Below are 24819 nucleotides of genomic sequence, written 5' to 3'. Positions count from 1 at the left end.
GTTTAGGAGCATACTCTGAATGTTGTTTGCTCTCTCGCCCTGTGTCCGCTGCTACCCCGTCTTACAATACACTCAGGCATCAGCAACAAGCATGTTGAGATCTGAATCCTAGAAAAGGATGCCGACTTGCAAATCATAGCGGACAATACTGTCGCAAAAAGCGTCTGACTATTCATCAAGGATCTTTCTGCGCTGTATTTGGGGCGCAGCTAAATCAATTGTCAGACCGCAGAACAAAGGGAAATATCTTTCGCATGCGCGCCTTCTGCTACTCGATGCTAAACGTGAAAGAATAATCCGAAAGCGAATCCTTCATAAAGAGACAGGCCTCTTTGAACAATTCGAGCCAGTTGGCTTCAAAGACCTTTGTTGCACTACACCTCAATGTACTCAATGTGTAACTAATAGCTGATGTTTCACGCACGTCGAAGATGTTGATGTTTTCGAACTCCCATACTAACAAACACTTTCACTTGATCCAACTGACTTGCTCTCATGTAAAGAGGGAAATTGCACTCACCTGTTCATCTGTGTGTCCCATTCTCTCTACTGAGCACTCCTTTATATGCAGCGATTTCATAGTATTGGGTGCAGGGCCGCTGAACTGGAAAGTTCCTACAACTAAAGCAAGAGGACATTAATATTTTTAATATATAGAAATTCGGTTTCCCCCTATATATACCCCGTCGAGTTCGAGTCTTTAGGAAGAGCGACATCCCCATGAGTCACATACTACACTATCGGAGTGGGCAAACCCTTTGTTCCCCATCATGCCCAATCGAGCACATCGACATCCCGCTTAACAAGATCAAGGAGCCACCCAATTTTTGGCCCGATACCCGCGGTCTCAATAGCTTAAACTATAGCCGGGATAATTGGCTAAATGGAGATGCAATCGAGACGTCTATAGCAGAGTATTGCCGCGGCCTGCCGCAGGCTTTGCAAGACAAGATCGGGTTGGGGGTTCCAGGTCTCAAGCCCGATTTTTGGGCTAAGGGGCCCAAAGGTTCCGAAGCCGTGGAAATGGCAATTAAGGTACCTATGAAGCGCGCCCTGGCCAATCTTAAAAGAACGGAGTACAGCATCTTTCCAATTTGCTCAAATGATATGCACTGGGTCCTCGTCTTCATGCATAAGGCTTTGCGTGAGGGAACGACGGAATGGTTGCACGTCGAGGATCTGGTTGTCATAGATCCGGAACGCAAGAATACAACGATGAATAGGGTGAGCTCAAGACTGCGCGAATGGCTTCTCCGGGCTGGAGATTTTTCCTTCTCACCCTCCAGTACAAAAATCGTGTGGATCCCTGCACAGAGAGACTCCACCTCGTGCGGCCCGCGGGCTTACTGGAATGCTAAGCAAATGATAGATCGCCTCCTTGAGCTGGAGGAGGGAGTCATCAGCCCCGATGATCTCTATAGAGATCTCAGCGGGTGGTTTAATGAGGAGTTCGTGCGTGCCGAAATGACGGGGCGGTGCGCTTGGGCAGCGGTTCGCGCTATGGACTACAAGGCTCGGATATCCGTAGAATGCGTCAACCAGGTAAGAGACTACAGTGGCGGTAGGCCGGGGCCGTGGCAGAGCGCCAATAGTATGATGAGACCCGTCAATATCAAAAACATGAAGCCAGAGAAGCGGCCACATGTGCACACGGGTTTTCCTGACAACGACGCCGATTACGGGATGGGTTTGGAGAATGTCGCTCCTCCTGAGGAGCAGCCCGCAGAAGACAATAACGTTGCTATGCTCGATTCGCCGCCACCAATGCCTGTCCCGCCAAGAGATTGGACACCTCCAGTTCCTATGCCAAACCAGCATAAGCTAGTACCCGATCTGAACGTTGGAAGTAAGGATGCGGTGATTGTTGATGACTCTGATGACGACGAGCTCCAACCCACAAGCAAGGGCCCTGCTTTCTCTCCGATTCCTCCGGCGTCGACACCACTCATAGTCCTCGATGATTCCAACGACGAACCTCCGGCCATGAGTCAGGATATTAGAGCCTCTAAGAGTTCCGAGCCCCTAAATCTGTTTTCGTCCATCGACAAGACGCCAAGACCGGTGACTCGAGACGGAAACCCAAAATCCGGAACTGCGCAAACGGCATACGGACTAAACACGCCAATTTCTTCCAAAGTCGACCCATCCACGGGCAATCCTAACAGTTCGTCGATTACAGGTCTCACGACACCTCTTAAACGACAGCCTAATAATCTCACTCCCTCTCCCTCGGCCCCACGCAAGCCCGCCTCCCAAATACCGGAGTTGACTCTGGCCCCAAAGATTCTATTCCCCCGGCGAGAATCTAAAAGCCCCACGCCCAACCTACCCGTGACCTTCCCCAGTCCGAAGCGGAAGGCCTCGTCGACGCTACCTGCAGCAGACACGGACTCATCGCCGGCTAGAGATACTACTCGGCCCAGTCCCAAGCGCAGGGCCATAATGCAATTAGGCCTGGGCCCGTCGAACTGGAAAGCCACGCCGTCGCCCGCTCCCTACACGGGGGAATCGATAAGTCTTACTCCGACCGCCAAGGGCTCGCGGAAGCATGCCCGCGCCGACGACGACGACGAGGTCGCGTATGTTCTTGGCCCGGCTAGTCGGAAGCTCAAGTCGAAAAAGAATGCGAAGGGGTACAAAGCTGTTTCATGGCTTTTCCAGTAATAGGTAGATAAAGTGGGATATTTAAGTTATGTCGCTTATAAAGCATAGCTATGAAAAGTGTGATTCTGGACTATTCTCTGGTTTGGATATCCTATGGGAGAGAGGTTAGAAGGGGAGTAAATGCAAAATCAATTTCCAGTTAGATTTAATTATACCTCTGGCACTTGCGTGCCATCTGCATAAATATATATAATTACTTTTGTTTCTCATTCATGCTATTATTTAGATATCTATGTATCCTGTCGACATGTCTTGATTCCTTAAATGACTAGCTATACCTGCCTAATAACTACCTCAGGAGGTTCCGTACGCCCACAATAAAGCATGAACGATATAGACGAGACCTAGCCTACAGTAGACTAAGTAACTATCCTTACGAGGATATTTAGCTCAGGCGTTCGTTTCGGATATATTACCGTATCTGCAGATAGCCCACCCAAGATAGTCGCCAAGCCAAAGTCACGGGTTGGCACGTATGTGACGCAGGATAGAGGAGGGTATGGACAGTGCGATAGGGTAGAGTGTGCAGGGTACGATCCTACAGTGCCGCGCAGTGAAGGGCAGAAACTCGGAAAAATACTACCCGTCATACCCTAGACGTCGACCGAGCCGGATGCGATGGTGTAAGGAGTAGACACGGCTACTCGGCGTAAGTGTAGAATGGAGCGTGACCTTTGCCTTTAGCTGGATCTGCGCGGCGTATCTGCAGATATTGGTAACGTCGGAGCTGTGGACGCAACCAGCCAATCGGTTAAAATTCAAGAAGTTGTGATCGTCTTGATTCGGTCGGTTGCTAACAAGGCAATCTTACGAGATAAAAGATCAAGATCGAGTGCTGGGGATGGATGTCTGAGTCCTCATAACCAACCTGACGGTCGTCGATCCGAGAGGTTGGTTTTGTTTTTTACGGTCGGGGGCTTGGGTGTGGTTGCTAACAAGCTAACCGGGCACACAACACCCCGACACGGAAAGATTGATCAGACTAAAACGAAGTTGAAGTTGTGTGATCCGCCTCTGTAAGATTCGCCTTGTGTGTACGCTCCGCAGGTGTCCTGTTTCGTCCCGTCCATATCGTACGAGTAGTGTATGTCCTATGGAATAGTGCACAAAGTATATCTCCATTCGCTCGGTCCATTTCCAGAGTAAAACACTTCCAGGCGAGCGCTCTCATCACATCCCTCGTAAATGGTTTAGGGCTGTGATTATCAACCTCGTCGCTGGTTATGGAGAACCCGCCGAGCATTTGATATCGTAACATCAATAATTCCCTCGGCCTTCCAAAAATGAGGTGATGAGGAAATGATATCGCAAAGTCGAAGTAGTTACAATCATCTTCAAACCTATAGATCTTCTGAGTGTAAGGGGTGTAAAGGCGAATAATGGAGGACTATAATTGCAATCTCACTTCCCGAGAACAGGGTATGTATGCGGCCTCCACCCCTCACTCAGACATAAGCTCCCGGCTTGTAAATAGAAATCAATAGATCCTCTCGATTCTTCACCTATACCGATTACTCCAAGAGCCGTAATAACCGCGGCCCCTTTCACCACGGCGCGGACCGTCATAATAAGTGCTCACATCTATTGACCACAGTTAGCAAATAAGTCGTGTAATCCATGCGAAACAAAAGGATTTGAATAAAGTTGGGCTACACGTACCTCTTACCCCACTGATACCTAACTGATCCGCGACATTAACATACCCATCTGCACCCGCCATTCCGGTGTTCTTGATCTTCGTGACCATGTCTTCATCGTCTTGCCACAGAGAGCGACACATCGGACATGTGATAGCGTTGCGGGCGTGTTGGCGCTTCGTCGCAGCCCATATCTGAAAGCATTCTGTATGCATGTTCTGGCCGCACGTGGCGCGGCAATACACGGTATCCTCCTCTCCCTCGAAGGGGGTGAAGCAGATGGGGCAGTCGCCTTCTATCTGCTTGCGATTCGGGTCCTGGATTTTACTGCCACTGCTGTCCTCGCCGATTCCAATTGGCGGCGCATTCTGGAATATCTCGCGCAGTTCGGAGGATAGGAGCGCGAGCTGGTAGACCAGGTCTGCGCGAGCGCGGAGAACGCGGGACATGACCTGAGGGCTGCGTTAGATGGGGGAAATTGAAGTATGAGAGTGAGGGTGAAAGTGAGAGTGGTGCGTAGACTGACGTAGATGATGTGCTTGCATTGGTTGCCTTTGCGAGCGTGCGGACAGGAGCATGTGGGAACCTGCGCAACGTGCACGTTGTAGATGTTGCCTGTCGAGCCGGTGATCTCGACATCTTCTTCTGGGCAGTTTGGATCGCCGCCACGCGACCGATTTAGCACGTAGAATCTGGTCGGATCAGCACCGGCGAAGAAACTTGAAGATAAGCAGGGACACACCGTTGCTCGGTTGCTCGTTGGTATATGACCTCAAAGCTGGCGGGGGCTTTTTCACGAAAGCTATTTCATGGCGATGGTATCAGCTCTTTCTCATGCCCATTCAATAATTCCAGGGCCAAAGTAAGCGGTTCTCACCGTCGCAGCCGCTTCTCCTCATCCCCCGTCTTCTCTTTGCCCTTGGCCTTCTTCTTCGGTGAGGTTTCGGGGTTCATCGCCCCCTCATTCACGCCACCAGACTCATACTCATCCCAGGTAGATGGGAACTTGCGCTTCCTCGCGGTTGTCGTAGAGCCCAAGCCTACTTGCCGTCGTTGTCTAAGCATTTTGTCTCCTTCCGCTGGGATGCGATTGATTTGCGCGTGAGAGATTGAAGGTATCCTGGATCTTCAAACGGCCGAAATTTCATCAATGTAAGGCAGGTCAGGTATTCAATGAATGGTGAGACGAAATGTTAGCCCCAGGCTGTAACAGGTCGGTACCTAATTGACAAATAAAGGCGTGACATCACAAGGATGATCTACGCTGGCTAGAAGCCGCCCACTGAAGGCTGCTACTGCACCCCAGATGAGTCCCAGCATCTGCTGATGCCCCACTGTAGGCGTAGCAGGTCCCAGCAGGTACAGTGGACCATTTCAGCATTCAGCGTACCTACACATTACATTTCCTTGATCAATCGCAATTGCCAGAAATGATGATGATAATTTATTACAGATAATCTTTAATTATTCAATACTACCAATGATGATGGTGATTACAGATATTTCCTGCGTTATGCGTTGGATAAGCCGAGATACCTACAACATGGCGGCCATCTTCATACCCTCGCCCCAACTAGGCGGGCGGTCCTCAAGCTGAGTACCCCAACTAGACTCCTGACTTCCCAGCACGACTTCCAACGTCCACCCCTCCGTGAAAAGCGCATGTCCAATATACGACTTCGTCCACGGCTCTCCATTAACCGTGACATTCTGGATGAACACATTCTCATACTCGGCATCGAACCCCACCGTCTTGATCTGCGCCGTCCTTCCCGTGACAGGGTTCGTGATATTCACAGCTTCGAAGAACGGCGCCGAGATCAGATAGACGTCCTGCCCCGAGATCGGGAAGAGCCCGAGCATCCCGAAGACGACGAAGGCGCCCATCGACCCGGAGTCGTCGTTGCCCGGCAGCCCGCCGTTCGTCGCGTTGAAGGCCGAGGGGATGTACGTGTGCACGCGCTTCGCCGAGAGACCTGGTCGTCCGACGTAGTGGTATAGGTAAACCGTCGAGAAGACGGGCTCGTTGGAGATGTCTGCGAGGCCTGAGCTGTGGAAGAAATTCAATCTGTCTATGAACTTCTCCTCGCCGCCCATGTACTCGATTAAGGTGGACATGGAATGAGGCACCAGGCTAGATGTAATTATCATTAGTCTCAAGCGTCTTTTATTCCTTTTTAGATGTAAAAAGGGGGGTATGTTACTTACAACTGATACTGCCAGACGCTTGCTTCAAAGGTCTCGCTCGGGTTCGATGTCAGTGAGCAGAAACCTGCAAGTGCAGAGCAGTCGATGGGATCTTGGAAACCCCAGGTTCCGTTCTGATATTTCGGTTGGGGGAACTAGTTTTCAGTGTTAGCCGTAACTCACATACTCACCATCTGTATATAAACATGTGGAATGTGGGAAACTATATTCCTGGCGGATTTTCGCCGATAACTCATCTTCTCAAGATGAGAACCAGTAGAAAGAGAAACATACCCCGGTAAACCCGGTATCTCGACCCCGAATGGCAGAAGTCTGATCCTCTTTCCACAAGTTCTGCCAATTCGTGCTCCGCGCCACGTATTTCTCATAGACATCAGTCTGACCCAGACCCTGTGCGAGCGTCGCTAGACAATAATCGTTATAGGCATATTCCAGCGTTCTCGAAATACTTCTTGAGTTCGTTCCGAACCCCACTGGGTCAAAGTCCAGATACGGGATATAATCCAGATCCCGCCAACTCTGCACCCCGCCTCGGCCGTGGAAAGCCCACTCGAGAGGCTCGACTTCCGCGTCTTGGATGATGGCTTTCAACGCGAGCTCATAGTCGATGCCCGTCAGGTTCTTGACGTAGGCGTCTACGAGAACCACGTCGGCGTTGGAACCGCCCTGTGTCCACCCGTTGCAGAGCGACATGTGGCAATCGGGTAGCCACCCTTCGTGTTCGTATATGTCTAACAGTGAGTTTACCATTTGTACTTGCGCAGCCGGGTCTACGATGGTTAGGAGAGGATGCTGAACACGAAAGGAATCCCAGATGCAGTAATATGAATCGAAGTAGGGAATGCCGCTGTCCCATTTGGGGTTCTCGCCTGTGTAGTTCTGCGGCGAGATCATGGTTCGATATACACCGCTCCAAACTACACCGTTCATGTTAGTCTTAGCTGCGTAGCTCATAGCATATAGATCACCTTTTTAAGGTCTCCTTTTGCTGTATGATCAAAAAGACATATAAGAAAATTGACTCCATGTAGTATTTCACTTACAACTTTTCAAAAGCTCGTCGCTCGCACCACCAGCACTAATAGATATAGGGCTCAATTTCTCTTCCCACGCATCCTCAGCCTCTTTTACAAGCCTGTCAAAATCATCCAAGGGACTAGGGATCTCCGTCTCAGCACTTCGACACGCCTGCTCGGCGCTGATAAAGCTTATACCCACCCTCGCCGTCAGAGTATTATCAGCAAGCCCATCGAAACGCGCCCAACCGCCCGCCTCCAGAAAGAAGAGGTTAAAGCCGCGGGTGACGTACAAGTCCTTCGGCTCGGTGCCACCACGATTATTCACCCAGACGCCGTTATCAAAGACCTCTCCGCCAAAGAAATCAACGCAGTAGTGCATGACGTAAGATCCCGCGCCGAAGCTCGGGAGAAACGTGCCGTTGCCCTTCATCCGCGCCGTCTCGGCGTCGACGCTGACGGTCGCATTCTGGCGCGATTGCCAGAGATCCGTCAAGTCGAGGAGCACCAGAGGGTGCTGCTTCTCACCATCGCCAGCGGCGGGGAACTCGAATCTGAACAGTGCCGCGTGCTCGCTCGCGGTCATGGACGTCTTGATCCCCGACCCCAACTCGACGGCGAAATACCCCGGCGACGCAGCGACCGAGTTGCCCACGTACGGCGTGGCGCGATCGCCGATGCGGAAGGCGCAATTATTCACCTCGTCGTCGGGACACAGTTGCGGGAACAAGGGGAAGTTGCCTAGACTCGGATTGCCTCCCGTGCCGGAGTCGTGGACGGCCGAGAAACCCCTGACATTCGACCCGTCGGTGGAGAACCCGCCCGTGTTCTGGCCGTCGACGTCGGCGACGGCCTTCGCGAGCCCGTAGGGCCTCGTAGCGCCCGCGAAAACATTGCCTCCGTTCGTGCTGCCGATGAGGGGGTCTACGAAGCGGAGGATGCTGCTGTCCTCGGCACCCAGAGCTGCGAGGGGGGGCGTTATGAGGAAGAAGAAGAAGAGGGAAAGGTAGCGAGGGGCAGCAGATTGCGGGGAAGCCCACGATGCTTTCGCCATCCTGATGCCTAGATATGCCACACACCACGATTTCTATCGTGCTAATTAATCGTACTATTTCTAGATGGAGTTTGACTGGAACACACGCATTCCTTATATAAATGCTACCGTCAGAGGTTGCACAGCGAATAATGGACCGATACTCCCCTCTACACCGAGAGCAGAGCAGAGTATATATGCAGATGCAATGCGACGCTCGGGTCGTTGCATCCCCACAGTGATGCGAGGCACGATCATATTGCAGCTCCTACCTTCCTATAAAAGACGAGCGAAGGAGGGGGACGTTGGACATTGTAGATGATCCATCCCTTGTTTTGTCGAACATGACTAAGATGGCTCCGACTTGCCGGCATTGCATGTGTACATACCTCATATCTGAGATAAGTCTCAATTCACGATACCGCTGTGGATTAGAGGTAAGAGGATGGGATTCGTAGCATTGTCGCCGACACGCTTCATAAAAGCTTCATGAGCAGCAGAATGTGATGTGAAATGTCGTTGCTGCGATGGATATCTAACAGATTACTAATGTCGACCTACACATACAGAGAGAAGTATATGTCCGGCCGGAGGGTTGCACATGGCCAGACCAGAGTGAAAAAAAAATGAGACCATAGAAATGGTTCGTAAAGTGCTGCAGACCGCTCAGTTCCATGCCATCTGCTTGACCCCTTCACAATTGGAAGACTCCCACAAGATCTTGAGGACAGCCAAATCTGGGATGCATTGTTCTACTAAAGCAGCCTCGGCAGCCAATAAAGCGAGCAACCTCGTTCATTCCGAAAGCGCGGGAATCGGGATGCACTGCATTTTTAGCCCACTCTAGGGCGACGTTCGTATCTGCGATTCTGGTGCAGTTATTCTTATCACGAAAACCCTCGCTGGGGAGAGGTCACTTCTTATGTGCAATACCATTCCATCTACCTACCTGCTATCCAGGGGCAACTAACTCCGAGCTTTCGCTCGAGGCCGTATATACGCCCGACCCATATACTTATATACCTGGCTAGAATCCAGTATGCCTTCTACGCACACGGCAGACTGCGGAGCCAATAAGTACCCGTCATGATGCGCTAATCAAGACCGCTGCCGAGACGACCACGACAAGTAATGATTCATGAGCCTTCGCGATACTCGACCCCAATCCCGGACAGAATAGCCCGCCCAACGCGACGGCCACGGCCTGCCTAATCGTGACGTTAGGTAATCTACGTATATACTGGGTTCGCGATGCTAGTACTCAATGCGAACCAAGTCCATCGTCCCCAGTCCCTGTCTACTCATCGTAGTCTGGCATCCATCTACATCAAGATATCGACGTAAAATGCCCCAGAGCTACTTGCAAACATGAGAGTTTCCCAATCTGTTTTGGTGTCCGTAACCACTACCGAACGACAAACCCACATAACACGCCCGAGAGGTCATGTTCACGTAAGCATAAGGACATATCCGCCAGGTTAGGGATATACTCGCTCATCTCACGCACCTTTTTGGCCCGGAGAGCAGAACCTCATAGGCTTTTCAGCATGTGAGACCTAGACTACTCTAGATTTCCTTTTAGGGTCAACTTTGAGAATATGAAAGATTAGCATCTACGGTGCTAACTAGGACCTCAAGCACGACCACACCTCGTCATGGCCCTGAGATGGCGTATGCTCGTCATCATTTATATTGACCGGTCCACATCGACGTAACCATCACGGAGGAATATCCGTGCTAAACAGCTTAATGATCCGGTACATGTCTCGCCATAGCTGGGCCCCCAATAACCCAGTATCTCTGGTCGTAATTGTAGCCGTGTTTCCCCCCTTGCGGTCTCTATGACTCTCGAGCTTCGAATAGCACACAGACAGCCCTTAGAGCAAGGCTGCTCTTGGGTAGCGCGATAGGTATGTAGCTATGATGGCAGCGGTCATATTATGTATATAACATGGTGTTTTCCTCCTCGTCTCACTAAATCTTACCCTTTCCTCATACACCCAACTCACCCGTCTTGTGAATTGTCACCATGGCATGGTTCAACTCATTAGCACGCTCGGGCACTTTGGCCCTGGCCCTAGCTTCTCACTGCCGCGCTGTGCCCCTTGTCTCAGAGCCTGAGACAACAGTCACCTCCGATCCGGCGGCGACAGCTTGTGACGTCCCAGTCACAGATGTGACTTCCCATGGATCATACACGGGACCGCCCCCAACAACGACAGGAGCCCTCTCAACAGACGTCCTTTCTCCTACCATCCCATCTTTGCCTCCTGAGCAGTACAAGTTGGAATATCCCGCCGACGGCAAGCTGCATGCCCCTGAGCCAGCGCCGTACACGCCAGCCGGCGGGCTGGGCACCAACGGCACTGAGCCCGTATATCGTGTGCAGAGTGACTTCGACTATGAGTCCATCGCCTTGGCGCTGTACCAAGAGTGGATCGAGTTGGACCTCTTCCATTACGGGCTGGCCACTTATCCAGTCGAGGAGTTTGAGAAACTCGGTTTGACGGCTGAGGACCGATATCTACTACAATTCATGGCCGAGCAGGAGGTTGGGCACGCGACCGTCCTTACCAATATACTAGGCCCTCAAGCCCCCGTGCAGTGCACTTACAACTACCCGTCGATGAATCTGCAGGAATACGTCGACTTCTCCCAGAAGCTGACCCGATGGGGCGAGTCTGGCGTATACGGATTCCTTAATCACCTCGACTCGCGTGAATCCGCCCAGCTGCTTCTGCAGTCCATCTCAACAGAGGCTCGGCAGCAATTGATATTCCGACAGTTCGAAGGCTTGTTTCCGATGCCCGTATGGTTCGAGATTGGAGTTCCCCAATCGTGGGCCTGGACTCTCCTGGCACCCTATATCTCGTCGTGCCCAGCGGACCAGACTCGTCTGATCTGGCAGAACTTCCCAGCCTTACACGTCATCAACCAGCCCAACCCGGCGCGCATCAATGGCGCGGACGTGTGGAATGAGACGCTCGGCGACTACGCCAACACTCTAAGCACGGCGGATCTCACAGACTCCGACGCCTGCCTCAACTCGACCGTTGTAGGCGAGAACTGCAGGGCAGCTATCTCGCGCAACAGGACCATCCCGCTCTCGTATCCCGGACGTCAAGTGTTCCTCGAATGGGACGCGCCAGGCCAAGCCGTCGGCCCCAACAACAGCTACGTGACGTCCACGTCCGCCGGGCCGCCCCAGTTCGCCGCCTGGGTCTCCCAGCTCAACGTCACATACTCGCCGCTGCAAAACATCAGCGGGAACACGGCCTACACGATACAGCCCAACATGTCGACGTACGAGGGCGACCCAGCCATCAACGGCACCATGTTCCTGGTCCTCACCGACCGCGAGCTACCCGTGACCCCATTCAACTTGACCATGCTGAACCCCTTCGTCAACGCCGTGACGATCTACCAGGCTGGTTAAAAAGGATGCGCGAAGAATCGGAAATGTGGTGTGAAAACAGAAGGTGGTAATCCCAGGATATAATTGTATCAAGCATGGAAGGAAATGTATTCATAATCATCCAGGACGTATTGCGGTTTGTATATCTAATTGCACGTCAATGTATGATATCCTTACGTATACCACGAATTAACCATTCATGAATTGAAACATATATACCTCCATATTAATATCTTATTACGTATATAATCAGTAACACCTAATGAACCAAACAAGTTCTCAATCGTAACTTAGTCCTCTCATCTTTTTCCCGATGAATATCACATGCACATCAATAACCCCATTCAATCGTAATTATGCTCCACCCATTAGCAAAACACATATCCTTCCCATTAAGATTCTCAAAACCCGGACGATCTGTAGAAATAAATGTAAATCGCCCAAATCAAATTGTCCAAACCCAAAACGCCAAACAGTGTAATACGAGGGTATCAACCATCTAAGAAACAGATGCAGAACACATATTCCCCAACTCCATCTTTGAAAAATCCCAATAGCGCCGGTGAGAGTAAAATCCTCCACCCCTTCCACCCCTTCCACCCATGAAATATCCATCTCCAAGCGCGTATTCATCAGCAATCAGCATAGTGAAAGAGACAGAGAGAGAGCCATATCCCAAACAATAATCATCCTCAGTTCTCTCGATACCCAGATCCAGAAAAGACAATCGCAGCAATACTATCCCCGACAACCCTTCTTTCTTTCCCTTTGCTGATTCGCTTTCACTTTCCCGCTTCAAACACAAGATCATCTCCTCTCCTCTCAAAACCCCCTCCTTCCCAGCAAACAAAAACAAACCAAAAAAAGAGAGAGAAAAACCCCCAATCTTATCCATCCCTTTTCCTCACGGAACATTAATCTCATACCCAATAAGCACCTCCGTGCACGAGCCCTCCCACCCTCTATTCCCCGCGGCGCTAATCATAAACCTGCTCGAGGCATCGACATACAGACTGGATATGACGCCCGCGCGCGGCGGGCCGGGTATGATCAGGAACGGCGGCGGCGCATGCTTGGCGGCGGCGCTATCGCTCTTGAGGTCGTACAGGCGGAGGATGTCGTGCGAGGCGCAGACGAGATGGCGTCCGTTGGGCATCGGGCGCAAGCAGGAGACGGGGCCGCTGCCCCCGGGGAACTTGAGCACGCGCTCGGGCTGCCATCCGGCGCGGGCCTTGGCGATGCTGAATTCTTCCACCGTGCCGTTGCGGCGCCCCGCGTAGATCCAGTTGCCGTCCGGCGACCAGCAGGTCCCCATGCACCACGGCGGCACGCCGGGGCGGTTCCCGATGCGCGCGACCGGGTTCGGCATGCGGCGGTCCCAGATCCGGATGGGTCCGTCGATCGAGGCCGATAGGAATGTGCTGTCCGATGTCTGCGTTGTGTCGTGGTGTGTGGGCGGTGGAGCCGCGAAGACTGCGGATGGGGATTGCGGCGGGGCTAGGTCGCCTTCTTGATTTGTTGAGAAGTCTGTCTGTGGATGATGGTCCATGGAGAAGGAGTCGGCTGTTATTGGCGCCGTGGGATCTGGTATTGAGGTGGACATATCTCCGTTTGTCATGTGAAGGCTGGCCATGTTGGGGTCTGTGATATCGATGGGTGCATCGGGGCCATTTTGTTGCTGGGACTCTGAGAGAGGTTGGACGGCGGGTGCCGGGCCGTTCTCGGGATTGAAATTAGAGTCCACCACGTTGTAGTCGCCCATGGGCATGTTGTCTTGTGCTGAGTCTTGCATCATGGCGCGGGAGAATTCATTGTCGTCGTCGCCTCCGAAACCTCCCATGCCATCGTTATCACCGAATAAATCGGAACCGCCGCCTGGACTGCCGCCGAACAGACTATCATGCGCGGGGCTGTCGGCGCCACCCGCCGCGTCATGAGGAACATCTCCTGCTTGTGCGGAGTGTCCGTTGACCTCGAAGCTGTTCATCTCGTTTTTAATGTCGCCACTGAGTTGGCTTTCCAGTTTGAAGTCGAGGTCATTACCCGCTGTCGGGTAGCCGTTGTTGCTCGAGAAAGTGTTGCCGAGAAATATCTCCTCACTTGCCTCGGGTGGGATGGGCGCGCCGCTCGTAGGCCGAAGCTCGATGGCCGAGATTTGACTACTGCTTTCGTTATACTGCCTCGATACGGCGCCTATGTTGAGATCCCAATCGAAGATGTTCTTGTCCCAGCTACCACTGAGGACGCTCTTTTCATCAGCTGCTAGGGTGAGAGCGCTGACGGCATTTGTGTGCTTCTGCAAACACGTGATGCGTTTGCCTTCGTCGTGACGGACGCTTTGTAGGTTGATTCCTCCGCTCTCAAGACCGGAAAGGAGCCACAGCGCTTGCGATTGTACCGCCAAGCTGTAGACGGGACTGAGAACAAGGTCTTCTTGGCGTGCAGTAGAGGACTGTGGCTCAGCATTCTCCCAGTAAGACATGAGCACGCCAGCTTTGGTAACCGAGTCAACGAAGGGATGCCGCTGGGCTACGGTCAAAAGCGTGCGGCCGTTGATGGTGGCCGGGCCGTCATATTTCCTAATATAACCGTCTGTTCCACCAGTCATCCAATAGCGCAGATCGGGGGTGATAGCGATAGCATTGATGCTTGTAGCCATGGGCGCGGCCATGGTGGGCACGATATCATAGGTCCTGGCTGTAAGAACTTCGGGGCGGATGGTTGGCTGCCACTGTGGTGTAGACTGTTCTCCAGGTGATGCCGACTTGCGCGACGCAGACTGGGGCGGCTGTTGTTGTTGCGCCTGCTGCTGCTGTTGCGACTCGTCTGCCTCTTGATGTTCCTGATCATCGTCTTCCTCGTCTTCATTATCATTATCGTTGTTTTCGTCATTGTCGTGGTCATTGTCAGGTTCATTCTCGTCATCTTCGTCCGCGTCCGGGTTATCATTGTCTTCCTCGGCATCAACGTCTTGCATGGCGATATCGTCATCGTGGTCATGCTCGTTCTCGGAGCTGACGCTTGAGTCTCGTGCGAAGTCGTCCATTTGAAGAGCGGATTTTCAACTAATATTATATGGTTATATGTAGTGCTGTAGGAATTTGGTGCGACAAGAAGACGTTTATTGGCGCTGGTGTGTTGCGAAAAGGCGCGGCTAGGCGGCGTTGGATCGTGTTATGTAGATGTGGAGGAGAAGCTGTTCCAACGAGTGCGTGTCATGTCGATGTGTTTTGTGTTGGGAACTTGTTTACTTTGTGGGCTCGGCGGCGGCTGGCGGAATTAAGGTTCTGCTGAACTGCAAGGCAGTGCAAGGCAGAACTTTCGAGATTCGGGGGAAAACTTGCGTTTGACTGAATAGCTCAGGCGCTTGAAGCATCGACTGTGTAGGCACACTGACGGATATCGGTGGAGATCGGTGCGAGAGGGATGCGCGATGTCGCGTTAGTGGGATCGTCATTCTAATTGGTCAGCCAAATCTAGAGCCATATTCACATTTCCGATCGCCACGACTAAGTACTCCGTTGTACTTTCAAGAAGACATATTCTAGAAGGGATTAATTTTGAGATATCAATCTTCATTGCATTCTCTTTTTTAACCTTTTTGGTTCTTTTACCTAGCTAGGATAGCTAACCATGATACAATCGTCATTATCATCACCACCCAGGTGAGAGAAGTGCCAGAATCATGCAAAGTATGACTTCTTCTATAACATCACGTAGCAAGCTGTGTAGCACAGTGAAGCACACATTCCTCACAATCGGCACCTAAAGCTCAATGAGGTTTCCCTCAATCTCCTCAATTCCCTCAGTCCGATTAGCGTTGCCATCTCGCCCATCGCACACCGTGCTGGAATCCTCCCATTCAGCTCTGTTTTCCGCCACACCAATCATCCTAGCATTCCTCACAGTGGTATAGTCTTGGCCACGAACTCGAGATAGAATCTCCTGATTCGCCATGAAGTGGTGAGAGTTGGCTAAGGTATACGAAGGAGATGGCCCATTGGGCACGGCTTGACGACCTGAGGTCTGTGGCTGTATTGCATCCAGATACACCAAGTCTTCCGCACGCACAGCATCGTCACAGCCTAAAGAACCTCTTGCATGTCCAGTGCGCTCAGGTGCATTGGCATTTCCAGATGATTTGCTGTTCGCTTTCTCAGGCGACGGTGTCCCACTCTTATCGGACACAGCCCCCTTCTGAACATTACGCTTACCATGGGGGCTCAACGTAACTTGACGGAAAGTTTCTTGAATGGGACTCATCATATCAGGGGCAGCCTGATCACCGAACGGACCGGGATGGAGTGGATTGGAAGATGCTAGCCCTGCAGATTGACGATTCTCTTTTCGTCGCTCTTCGTCGTGCTGCCGAGCGTTAAAGTTTGCCCAATTTAGGCCTGATGGTATGTGTGGTCTTACCAAAGAACCTCTGGGCTCAATCGCCCAGTTTGATCTTCCAACAAGCACGGAACCACCTCGATGGCTTCGTGGCCCATTGCGGCTCCCGCGGATTCGTCCAACACGTCCATCTCTCCCGATGAAAGGAACAGTTGGCTCTCTTGAGACCATCGCGCTTCGGGCGGGCTCGCCTAGGGCTTTATCGTCATCCCATGCTTCATCATTGGGATATGCACCGGTAAAGACAGCACATGAACATTGGCACTTGGCCCCACAATGGAGTTCGCAACCATGACCACACCTCAGTACCTTCTCGCAAGGCTTCATGCAGATCAATCGATTGTGTTCAGTCCTGAACAGAGCAATTAGAATCCAACTATGAAGAGAACCAACATCTAAGAGAAAGTAGGGATCGACACCAAAACCGGAGCAAGTAAACTTACCAATGGCAACGGAGGCCACAATCGTGACCGCACTCAAGTTTATCAGGGCAGGGCTCTTCGCAGCCTCCATGATTGTTGATCCAATCATCAGGATGGTGAATCAGGGTAGTTCTCCCGTGTTTCTGGCAAGTGATGGGAAATCCTCCATCATAACTGAACCGGTGCTGGCGGCGAAAGACTTCATAGACTTGTCCCCACATCACCTGTGACTCGTTGCACGCCTCCCATAGGTTGATCATGTTGCCGAAGACATAAAACCCACGGCGAGCGCGGCTTATGGAGACGACGCCGCGATTGCTGTCCCGAAGAAACCCGGCTTTGTGTGGTCCATCTGGGCCGTTACTGCGAACTAGAGATAGTATAACGATCTCGTTTTCCTCGCCTTGGTAAGAATCAACTGTCTGAACATTCTTGAAAGGCTCTCGATGCTTCAGTTTTCTGAATTCGCTGAGGATCTTTTTCCGCTGTCCTCGATAGAATGTCAAGACAGTTATTTCAGTCCCTTTGACGCCGTTCATAATAAGATAGTCAATGAAGCGAACAATCATTTCTGCTTCTAGAATGTTGAACTTGCTGAAATTCTCATCTGTACTCTCGCTCCAGGTGTGATGGAAGAAGAAGGACTGCTGAGCTATGCCTGGTATGCCTGGGCGAGCACCTGGCCGCTGGACTACCGGGTGGTCCTGCAAACTTGGATAGAATGGACTGAGTACCTCTCTTAGATCAGGATGCATTCGACGTTGCATATTGAGCATTGTATATGGCATATCCATCTTCACAAGCCGTTCAAACATCGAAACTCGGATGTGATACGGAGCCTCGTCCAGGGAGGGAGTATCACATGAAGGTGCTAGTTGCTGATGATCGCCGACTAGGATGAGCTGTTGGAGCGATGGGTATAGAGCCGAGAGAATATTGGCCTCCTTGGTCTCGGCAGCCTCTTCGATAAGCATTGTTCGTGGTTTGAGGGCGGCAAGTAACCCACGGTACTTGCACAGGCCAGTTGTGGTGCAACCGATGATCTCAATCTCGGCCATTTTAATGCACCGTAAGTCTTTATGCCATTTATTGGCCTTCAAGTTTCGACATATTCGAGCGTTTGCTGTTAGCTCAGCACGAAACTCGGCACAACGAAGACGCAACAGTTCCCGTTGCCAGTACTGGTATATAGCACCGCGATATTGCTGGCTGACGTCCCATAGATTGTCTCGCTTGAGCTCTTTACGAATAACTAGGTCGGCCTCGGTATAATTTCGAGGATTTGCACCAGTCCATTGATACTTGATTGGCACCCATCTGCCCTCAACCCTGCCCTTGCTTTCGTCATCGTCGGCAATGCAGTCATCCAACTCTATATCATAATCTTCAGCGTCGAAGTCCGCTGCTTCGTCGGTTTCGTCAGTATCAAAGTCGGGATCTATCATGTCCATAGATGGGGCCTCCACTCGTTGGTCACCAAGCCACTGAGATAGCGGACAAGACGAGTCTTCATCAGGCTCTGCGCAAGCCCATCCGTCCTCGGCTAATAGAGACTCTGACTGCTTCTGTGTAATGATGCCCGCCGCTAGGAGAGCCTGTGGATCGATTAAGTCATCAGAGAAGATGCCTGCTACGATATCTTCAACCCGTGTGATAGTTCGTCTCCGAGCTGCGTCAAGCGTTCTGTAGTCCCTGTCTACGCTCGATCGGGTTGGCATAACCCGACGACGCAGATTATATAAGCTATACGACTTGATCTTCTCACTTTGCGTACGGCCGCCTAAACGGACGGTATTGAATCCGAAGTCGATCAGCTTGGATATGATCTGGTCGACAGCGTGATTGGTCTGGGCGGCGACTACGATGACATTCTTTCCACGTTTTTGTTGGCTATCTAGCAAGATCTGCAGAGCCTGGACCGAAGTGAAGGTTTTTCCCGTTCCAGGAGGGCCCTGGACGATAGCTAGCTCCTTTGTGAGGATGCGATGCACAGCAGACAGCTGAGAATTGTCGAGATTTGTGTAGGTAGATATCTCATCATCAATACCATCAAGAATCTCATAATTTTTGAGTGACTCCCTCTTCTCGTAAAGGTGCTGGCGAGCAGTTTCTCCAGTCAAAGCAGAAGATTCTGGTATGTGGTGGGCAAGGGAACCAATGTTCATCCGGGAATTCTCCTGAACGTAACGGGCTGCTAAGTCACTCTGGTCAAGGCTCACGAGGTACTTGTCTAAGGGAGTGTCATCGCCGGCAACATGCTGTAAACCGACCATGCAATGGCGTACGGCCTCGAAGTAGCCAGAACGACTTTCGAGCATTATCAGCTCCCTAGTAGGGTCCAAAATAGCGTCATCTGTTTTGGCCCAGAAGATTTGGATTGTAGGCGGTCGTCGATCTAGCCCATCTTGGATTTGATGGTCGGCGACGATCGCAGGCATACAAATTGTTTTAAAGCCGTCTTCGGCAGTAGAGATGGCCACAAGAGCCCCGGTGGTTAAGCGGCGGGTTTGGTTCCAACGAATCTTCTTCCCTGCCCTCTCCGTAGAGAACTGAATGCGACACATTGGCCCCAATCGGGTCATTAGATAGCCCTGGACGTAGACCTGGGTCGAACATTGTCAGCCTATCAAGGTCTACAGACTTTGATGAAAGAAACCGAAGTCTTACCTTGGTGTAAATACACGTCTCATCGTCATCTAGCATGTTAGGCTGTTCGCGACACTTTTTAACAGAGTATCTTAGGATAGCAATTGCCTCTTCACGCTGGAGGCGATAGTGTGTTTCAAGATAGGTATTCTTGTCTGGGAAAGGGTACTGCCAATTGTTCGGCAACAAACTATGGACCTTTTCCAAGTCGGCCGGGTCATCCCAGTTGGGATTAAGGTCTTGAGCCGTCGGGATTTCAGGAAACGTTTGCCATTCTGGAACATCATTTCGTTCCGAATAATCAAACTTTACATGTTTTTGAATTATCTCGAGCTCTTCCTATATACCAGTCAGCATATTAGTTGTATGAATGGGTCCAGAATTGTTGGTTTGATTGTTACCTGCAACTCAGCCCCCGTGAAGGGGGGTTGCTGCTCCATACTGCCGGACACTTCAGAACAGTTAGCTACCTTCAGTCATGAGCAGTGACTTGTATAAGTGGCACTGTGATGAGGCACAAGCAACGTTGAAAATGGGTTGACATACTGACTGAATCTTTCGTACTTATAAGGTGAGTCGAAGCTTGGTAGCTTCGACGGTGGCCAACGTGGGAATCGAAGGACTGCGCAAACGGACATCAATAAAGTGACACAAACTGGAATAGACTATAGGTGCATCTCGAGACCAAAATATCGTGAGCGAGACTTCGGAAAGAATCGTAGCCAAGCTAAGTCTGGCGTAAGATACACAGTCGAAAGTAATTATATGGTCCTAAGAGGGAGATGCGGTGGAAAGAGAAGAGAAGAGTGAAGTAAAGTCCGGTTGATAGAGGAGGGGGGAGGGTGGGAAAAGGCCGAGAGAATGAAAAAGCAGGCGCCACGTCTTTATCAGAGGGAAGGAGCAGAGGAGGTGTAGATGTGATTCTCTACAGGTACCTGAGTACTTACTTGGTTTGCATGGCATTGACGGGAAACTACTTGGGCACTTTGATTTTGTTGACATGCAGCTGGTCTTTCCCAAACTACAGATCAAGAGGTATGTATGTATGTATGTAGGTAGGTACACGATGCAAACACCTCGACAGCTCTCTGTACCTACCAGGTGTAGATATGCATGCCTGTTTCTCATATACCTAGCACACTGGAACAGAGAACTCTGCCCTCCGAATTCCTCATAGCAATGACAGTGACACCTAGGTACCTATATCACATCGATGCCTACATGTGTACTACTGTCCATTCCAGTGCTCCTGTGATAGGTAAATGTGTACATACTTAGGTCGGTATTCAGCAAGTATCAGCTTCCTCAGACACCTATCACCTTCCAGGTACCTAAGTACTCCCAGTTGCACATGTGCTTGGTCCTAGTTTGGCTTGTTTGGTTTGTAGAGTGCTGCCCTGCTTGCTGACATACGCAAACACCTGTTGGTGCTGTGATGCCAGGTGCTAGGGTGTAGCAGTGACGATGTAAAGGCAGATAGATAGATGCACATGAAAATAGGTATGTAGGTATTGTTTGGTGATGCAATCCACATGTACGGACTTACATTCTGGGAAGATGCAGAGCCAAGCTTGATGAGAATATTGGAGGCAGGCGCCTATCTAGGTTCCGAGTTATGTAGGTCGACGGGAAGTTTTGCTACATGAGAGGAGCAATATGAACTCAGCATTGAATTAACTAGCTGACACTCCAGACATCACAGAACTGAATGCCATGCTTCCATGGAATGTAGTCCGGGGCGTTGTGAGCATAGCTATTGGTGACCAGTGAACTTAGCCGACCCCCAAACTCCGTTGACCATAATAAGGTGTGTACATGATTTACACGATCATTCCAATTGTCAGGCGACCAGATAAACGATTGTAGAGAGCCAAGCTCTCGTAAGGAATCAAGCTTTCATAGGGGCGTTCAATACCATTACATTAGCGAATGCTGGGTTTTCATATTTGATATATATGGTAATTAGGTAAACGATTGGCTGGCTCCCCCAACGGTGGTAACAATATGCAAATCGCCAATACGCCGATGACTTCTAACCGCCAGCGTCTCGACAAGACGTCATCACACGACTTCGCACCACTATGAGCAGAAGTTAGTAATTGATCCACGGAACCGTATAAGAGCATTAGGAGAAATCCGCGCAGAGTACCGACACCCTCTGGACTTGACTCGCGGGGGGGACGTGCCCTATAATGCCCCCATATACAAGAAATAATCAAACTTGAGGATAGACTTACCTTAGTCCCATTAACCTGCCGCGTCTTAAGCTCGTATTTCCCTTCATCAATCATCTTCTGCACAGTCCAATGCATATTCGGCCTCGGATGGCGAATAGCCCTGTGTCTCCCCAGATTGACCCGGACCTTCTTCTCCCAGCCCTCCTTATCGCTCGACAAGACGCGCATCTTCACAGGCCACAGCTCAAGTATCCACCACCCCTTCGCAATCTTCAGCATATCATTCGGAAGCTGCAAGGCGTCGAAGTGATTCTCGTCGTGCTCGGAGGGTAGGATATAATTCAGATCTTCCCGCGTCGGCGCATCGTCAATAGTATGTCCTTCCGGGCCGATCGGCAAGAACGTCGAGCGTCGCTGGACCGGCGCGAGGATCTCCTTGCGGTACTTCGTCATGAGACGCGGCGGCGGCGGCGACGTAGGCTTGCTGGGCTCCTGGTACTCGGGCCAGAGATTCACCACGTCGAGACCCTGCTCCGCCAAGCGCGCCATGTTGAACAAGATGCCCGTGTTGCACTCGAAGCATTGGCGGATCATCCAGCGCAGGGGGATCCGGGATAGCATGTGACGGCTCTCGTTCCGGACGGCCCCGCCACCGATGTCCGCGTGGGCGCCCATGAACCACACTTCAAGAGCGTCCGTGGTGATCTCTCGATAGCGGTTGTTCGCCTTTTCCTGAGCCTGAAACTTCTGGTCCCATCCGTCATCGCTTGAATCATCGCTTTGATTCCTATTTGCAGCTCTTTTTGATTGCTTGCCACCCATCCCAGCAGGCATCTTCTGTCGCCTGAAGCGATTACGCAGGCGAGCTTTCGGTGTCAGGTCGACTGTCTCGCGGCGCTTCATATTAAATGCGTCGCCGTAATCATTGTTTTCCCAGTGGCACACCTTGAACTTGGCCCGATGTTCATCTAGGGCCATGGCATGTCGGAAGTAGTGAACTGTATTTGTGGCTGTCTTGCTAAATGGGAGTTTGCGGGGAAAGAAGCCGACGCTGGCGACACAGTCGAAAAGCCCAAGGAAGTACACATTGACTTCGGTACAGAACGTTTTCTTAAACTCCGCGGCGAGATATTCTCCATTCTTCGAATCGTCTTTGTAAAAGTCATAGGCGAAATTGATCTGGGATACATTGCTAGATGGTAACAAGCCGACTTTGTGAATCATTCCAGCGAGACATCGAACTCTGCAGAAAGACTGGTAAGCAGGAAAGCCCCGGCGTGAAGGCAGAGCTAGGCAGTTTAAGCTTACGTGTACGCGCCTCGAGAAAAACCTATTAGGCAGATCTTATCACCCTCACGGTAATTTTGCATTAAGAATCTATATGCGTCCTTGACATGAATTCCTAAGGTCGATATTAGTAGACGAATACCGAAACGTTAAGTTGGTCTTTGTTCACCGAGCCCGCTGCCAACTGCCATATCCATAGCTGCAGTAATGCCATCTTGCAAACCTCCCTTGTCGTAAGTGCCGATGCCAGACTGATAGTATGTCACCTGTTGATCAGGAGTGTGTTTTTTGAGACACGAAACAAAATGGACGATGTTGCTGTTATCATTGTCAAACTGATCACCTGTACCATCGAGGCAGATTATAAGGGTTCGAGGATGATTCTTCGCATCTTCTGAATTTCTCAGAGCACGTAAGGATCTAGGCAAACGGCGCTGCTCATTGTTAGACTGATTCGGTGATTTCTCGCCGTTGTTTTTCTCCATATTGTGTAGTATTCAGTCAACCCCCAAAAAAAAATAAGGGAATAAATATCACTGTTCAGTAGATTAACGATTATGGACTGATTTCTCAACGGAGGGCGAAAAGCGAGACATACCGCCAGCAACCTTAGAGAAGCTCTATATCTTTTACACTTTATGATCGACGTACCGGCGCCATGGGTAGTGCCACAGATGTCATAGGCTAACGTACAGATCAACAATAGCAAGCTAGCCCAAGAAAGATGCCGCATCGAGCGGCTCGACGCTTCACGATGCTAAGTTGACAGACATGGTAACGATTTTCATACGGAATACCCACAACTGCCGTTTTGGAAATTGCTGTCTATTTCACTAAGTCGGAACAAGACTACGTAAACTGACTTAGTGTCACCCAGGTGCGAGAGCCACGTCGGCTACAGTAAACCATCTGACCTCGGGACCGTGACTTATTTGACGAGACAGACGGCGTGATTTACTCTGATGCGTGGTAGTGTAGTGAGCTCTGGTATCTCTGTACAGTTTTGTCGGTAACTGAGTTTGTAATCTGTCTTCGGGTCTCATGGATAGTTGTGAGCATGAGATGTGAAGCAGAGACGTGATGTGCAAGTGGACCGCAGAGAGCTATTGATGTACCTTTCTACATACTGCCTAGAGCATGCCGAAATGCAAGCCAATAGCAAGCAGTGCTGGTAAGAATTAGCTTTAATCGACGAACGGATCGTCCCGTACTACTGTCATGAATTGCCATCTCGGGTGGATAACGAAAATCATCTAACGCAAAATAGAATTCTATGTGAGACTAGTGTGCAGCTGAAATTGTCTTGGGTTGAGCTCTGCGAGGGGCTTCGGCGTCGGAAGCTGTGAAGATTATGCCCTTCTGGCTGCATGTCAGTGTGGGCCTGTCTATGATTTGTCTGCAGTATACTCGATCGTGATTAGGAGCAGCCTTTCGAGCACATTGTGGATGAAGCTATATGCTCTAACGCGTGCTTCGTTTCGTCGGCAAGCATTATGATGTAATGCCAGTTCCTATGCAGTAAGACTGCGCAGCTGCTATGCCCTTATGGCCAGGTACTTGTTGGTCAGCAACATATCTAATCACCTGCTGTAGGTTAGGTATGCTGAGGCTTTTGATGCGGTAGTCCTATGAAGCCGAATGCCTAGCAGGAATGAGTTCGGCTGCATTGGATTAGACTCATTCGTGAAATTCGTCTAAATAATGCATAGGGGTGGGCATATTTGGTGAAAATGCACCATGTCTCAGAAAATATGTAACTAGTCTATTCAGATCGTTGAGTTAAGTATCTACCGTGAGGTCCCAGCTTCAGCCGGCGTATATAAACATGTACGCCAATAGTCGAATCAAGCATGGTATAACTAGAATTACGGCGTAAGTAAATGGATGACGTTTAGGACTCAATGCCAGTGCATTAT

General features: G+C 50.8%; 7 protein-coding genes across 7 annotated transcripts; 2 read left to right on the top strand and 5 right to left on the bottom strand.

Moving 5' to 3' along the window:
• The first annotated feature begins 331 nt into the window (after positions 1–331).
• Positions 332–2853, top strand: F5B22DRAFT_546275 (uncharacterized protein). Its single transcript, XM_047972907.1, has one exon. The coding sequence runs from the start codon at positions 721–723 to the stop codon at positions 2662–2664; it is 1944 nt and encodes a 647-aa protein (XP_047833684.1). The 5' UTR covers positions 332–720; the 3' UTR covers positions 2665–2853.
• Positions 2854–4042: 1189 nt separating this feature from the next.
• Positions 4043–5479, bottom strand: F5B22DRAFT_546266 (uncharacterized protein). The gene is made up of 5 exons (XM_047972905.1): positions 5179–5479; positions 5044–5103; positions 4828–4993; positions 4324–4753; positions 4043–4245 (listed from the first exon to the last, which is right to left on the bottom strand). Exons 1-5 carry the CDS (start codon positions 5364–5366, stop codon positions 4163–4165), a joined length of 927 nt encoding a protein of 308 aa, XP_047833683.1. The 5' UTR covers positions 5367–5479; the 3' UTR covers positions 4043–4162.
• A 244-nt stretch (positions 5480–5723) lies between these two features.
• F5B22DRAFT_546236 (glycoside hydrolase family 92 protein) lies at positions 5724–8888 on the bottom strand. Its single transcript, XM_047972904.1, has 4 exons — positions 7553–8888; positions 6783–7426; positions 6510–6643; positions 5724–6435 (listed from the first exon to the last, which is right to left on the bottom strand). Exons 1-4 carry the CDS (start codon positions 8577–8579, stop codon positions 5838–5840), a joined length of 2403 nt encoding a protein of 800 aa, XP_047833682.1. The 5' UTR covers positions 8580–8888; the 3' UTR covers positions 5724–5837.
• Positions 8889–10587: 1699 nt separating this feature from the next.
• On the top strand, positions 10588–11994 carry F5B22DRAFT_634553 (uncharacterized protein; the record flags this gene model as incomplete). Its single annotated transcript, XM_047976994.1, has 1 exon — positions 10588–11994. The coding sequence occupies one exon, from the start codon at positions 10588–10590 to the stop codon at positions 11992–11994; it is 1407 nt and encodes a 468-aa protein (XP_047833681.1).
• Positions 11995–12172: 178 nt separating this feature from the next.
• Positions 12173–15485, bottom strand: F5B22DRAFT_595815 (WD40-repeat-containing domain protein). Its single transcript, XM_047974175.1, has one exon. The coding sequence runs from the start codon at positions 15017–15019 to the stop codon at positions 12878–12880; it is 2142 nt and encodes a 713-aa protein (XP_047833680.1). The 5' UTR covers positions 15020–15485; the 3' UTR covers positions 12173–12877.
• A 253-nt stretch (positions 15486–15738) lies between these two features.
• F5B22DRAFT_661987 (P-loop containing nucleoside triphosphate hydrolase protein) lies at positions 15739–20096 on the bottom strand (the record flags this gene model as incomplete). The annotated part of the gene is made up of 4 exons (XM_047980407.1): positions 19841–20096; positions 19461–19778; positions 16815–19396; positions 15739–16723 (listed from the first exon to the last, which is right to left on the bottom strand). The coding sequence occupies exons 1-4, from the start codon at positions 19877–19879 to the stop codon at positions 15739–15741; spliced, it is 3924 nt and encodes a 1307-aa protein (XP_047833679.1). The 5' UTR covers positions 19880–20096.
• A 1012-nt stretch (positions 20097–21108) lies between these two features.
• On the bottom strand, positions 21109–23611 carry F5B22DRAFT_546140 (uncharacterized protein). Its single transcript, XM_047972903.1, has 5 exons — positions 23502–23611; positions 23073–23439; positions 22925–23018; positions 21677–22859; positions 21109–21518 (listed from the first exon to the last, which is right to left on the bottom strand). The coding sequence occupies exons 2-5, from the start codon at positions 23386–23388 to the stop codon at positions 21501–21503; spliced, it is 1611 nt and encodes a 536-aa protein (XP_047833678.1). The 5' UTR covers positions 23389–23439; positions 23502–23611; the 3' UTR covers positions 21109–21500.
• Between the last annotated feature and the right edge of the window lie 1208 nt (positions 23612–24819).

The sequence above is a fragment of the Xylaria bambusicola genome (assembly GCF_022495145.1).
Source record: "Xylaria bambusicola strain CBS 139988 unplaced genomic scaffold F5B22scaffold_8, whole genome shotgun sequence".
In the NCBI taxonomy this organism is placed as follows: domain Eukaryota; kingdom Fungi; phylum Ascomycota; class Sordariomycetes; order Xylariales; family Xylariaceae; genus Xylaria; species Xylaria bambusicola.
The sequence above is the reverse complement of the archived record's forward strand: the minus strand, read 5'-3'. Positions and strand labels throughout refer to the sequence as shown.

Bases quoted from the DNA above. Each gene is read 5' to 3' on its own strand.
- F5B22DRAFT_546266 (XM_047972905.1), bottom strand. From the start codon at position 5,366: ATGCTTAGACAACGACGGCAAGTAGGCTTGGGCTCTACGACAACCGCG. The intron at 5,104-5,178 runs GTGAGAACCGCT...GCCATGAAATAG, and splicing joins GAGGAGAAGCGGCTGCGACG to CTTTCGTGAAAAAGCCCCCG. The intron at 4,754-4,827 runs GTCAGTCTACGC...CGCAGCCCTCAG, and splicing joins AATGCAAGCACATCATCTAC to GTCATGTCCCGCGTTCTCCG.
- F5B22DRAFT_546140 (XM_047972903.1), bottom strand. From the start codon at position 23,388: ATGGAGAAAAACAACGGCGAGAAATCACCGAATCAGTCTAACAATGAG. The intron at 23,019-23,072 runs GTGAACAAAGAC...TATCGACCTTAG, and splicing joins GGCAGTTGGCAGCGGGCTCG to GAATTCATGTCAAGGACGCA. The intron at 22,860-22,924 runs GTAAGCTTAAAC...GTCTTTCTGCAG, and splicing joins TTTTCTCGAGGCGCGTACAC to AGTTCGATGTCTCGCTGGAA.
- F5B22DRAFT_546275 (XM_047972907.1), top strand. From the start codon at position 721: ATGAGTCACATACTACACTATCGGAGTGGGCAAACCCTTTGTTCCCCA.
- F5B22DRAFT_595815 (XM_047974175.1), bottom strand. From the start codon at position 15,019: ATGGACGACTTCGCACGAGACTCAAGCGTCAGCTCCGAGAACGAGCAT.
- F5B22DRAFT_546236 (XM_047972904.1), bottom strand. From the start codon at position 8,579: ATGGCGAAAGCATCGTGGGCTTCCCCGCAATCTGCTGCCCCTCGCTAC. The intron at 6,644-6,782 runs GTATGTTTCTCT...ACTGAAAACTAG, and splicing joins GAGATACCGGGTTTACCGGG to TTCCCCCAACCGAAATATCA. The intron at 6,436-6,509 runs GTAAGTAACATA...AATTACATCTAG, and splicing joins AGCGTCTGGCAGTATCAGTT to CCTGGTGCCTCATTCCATGT.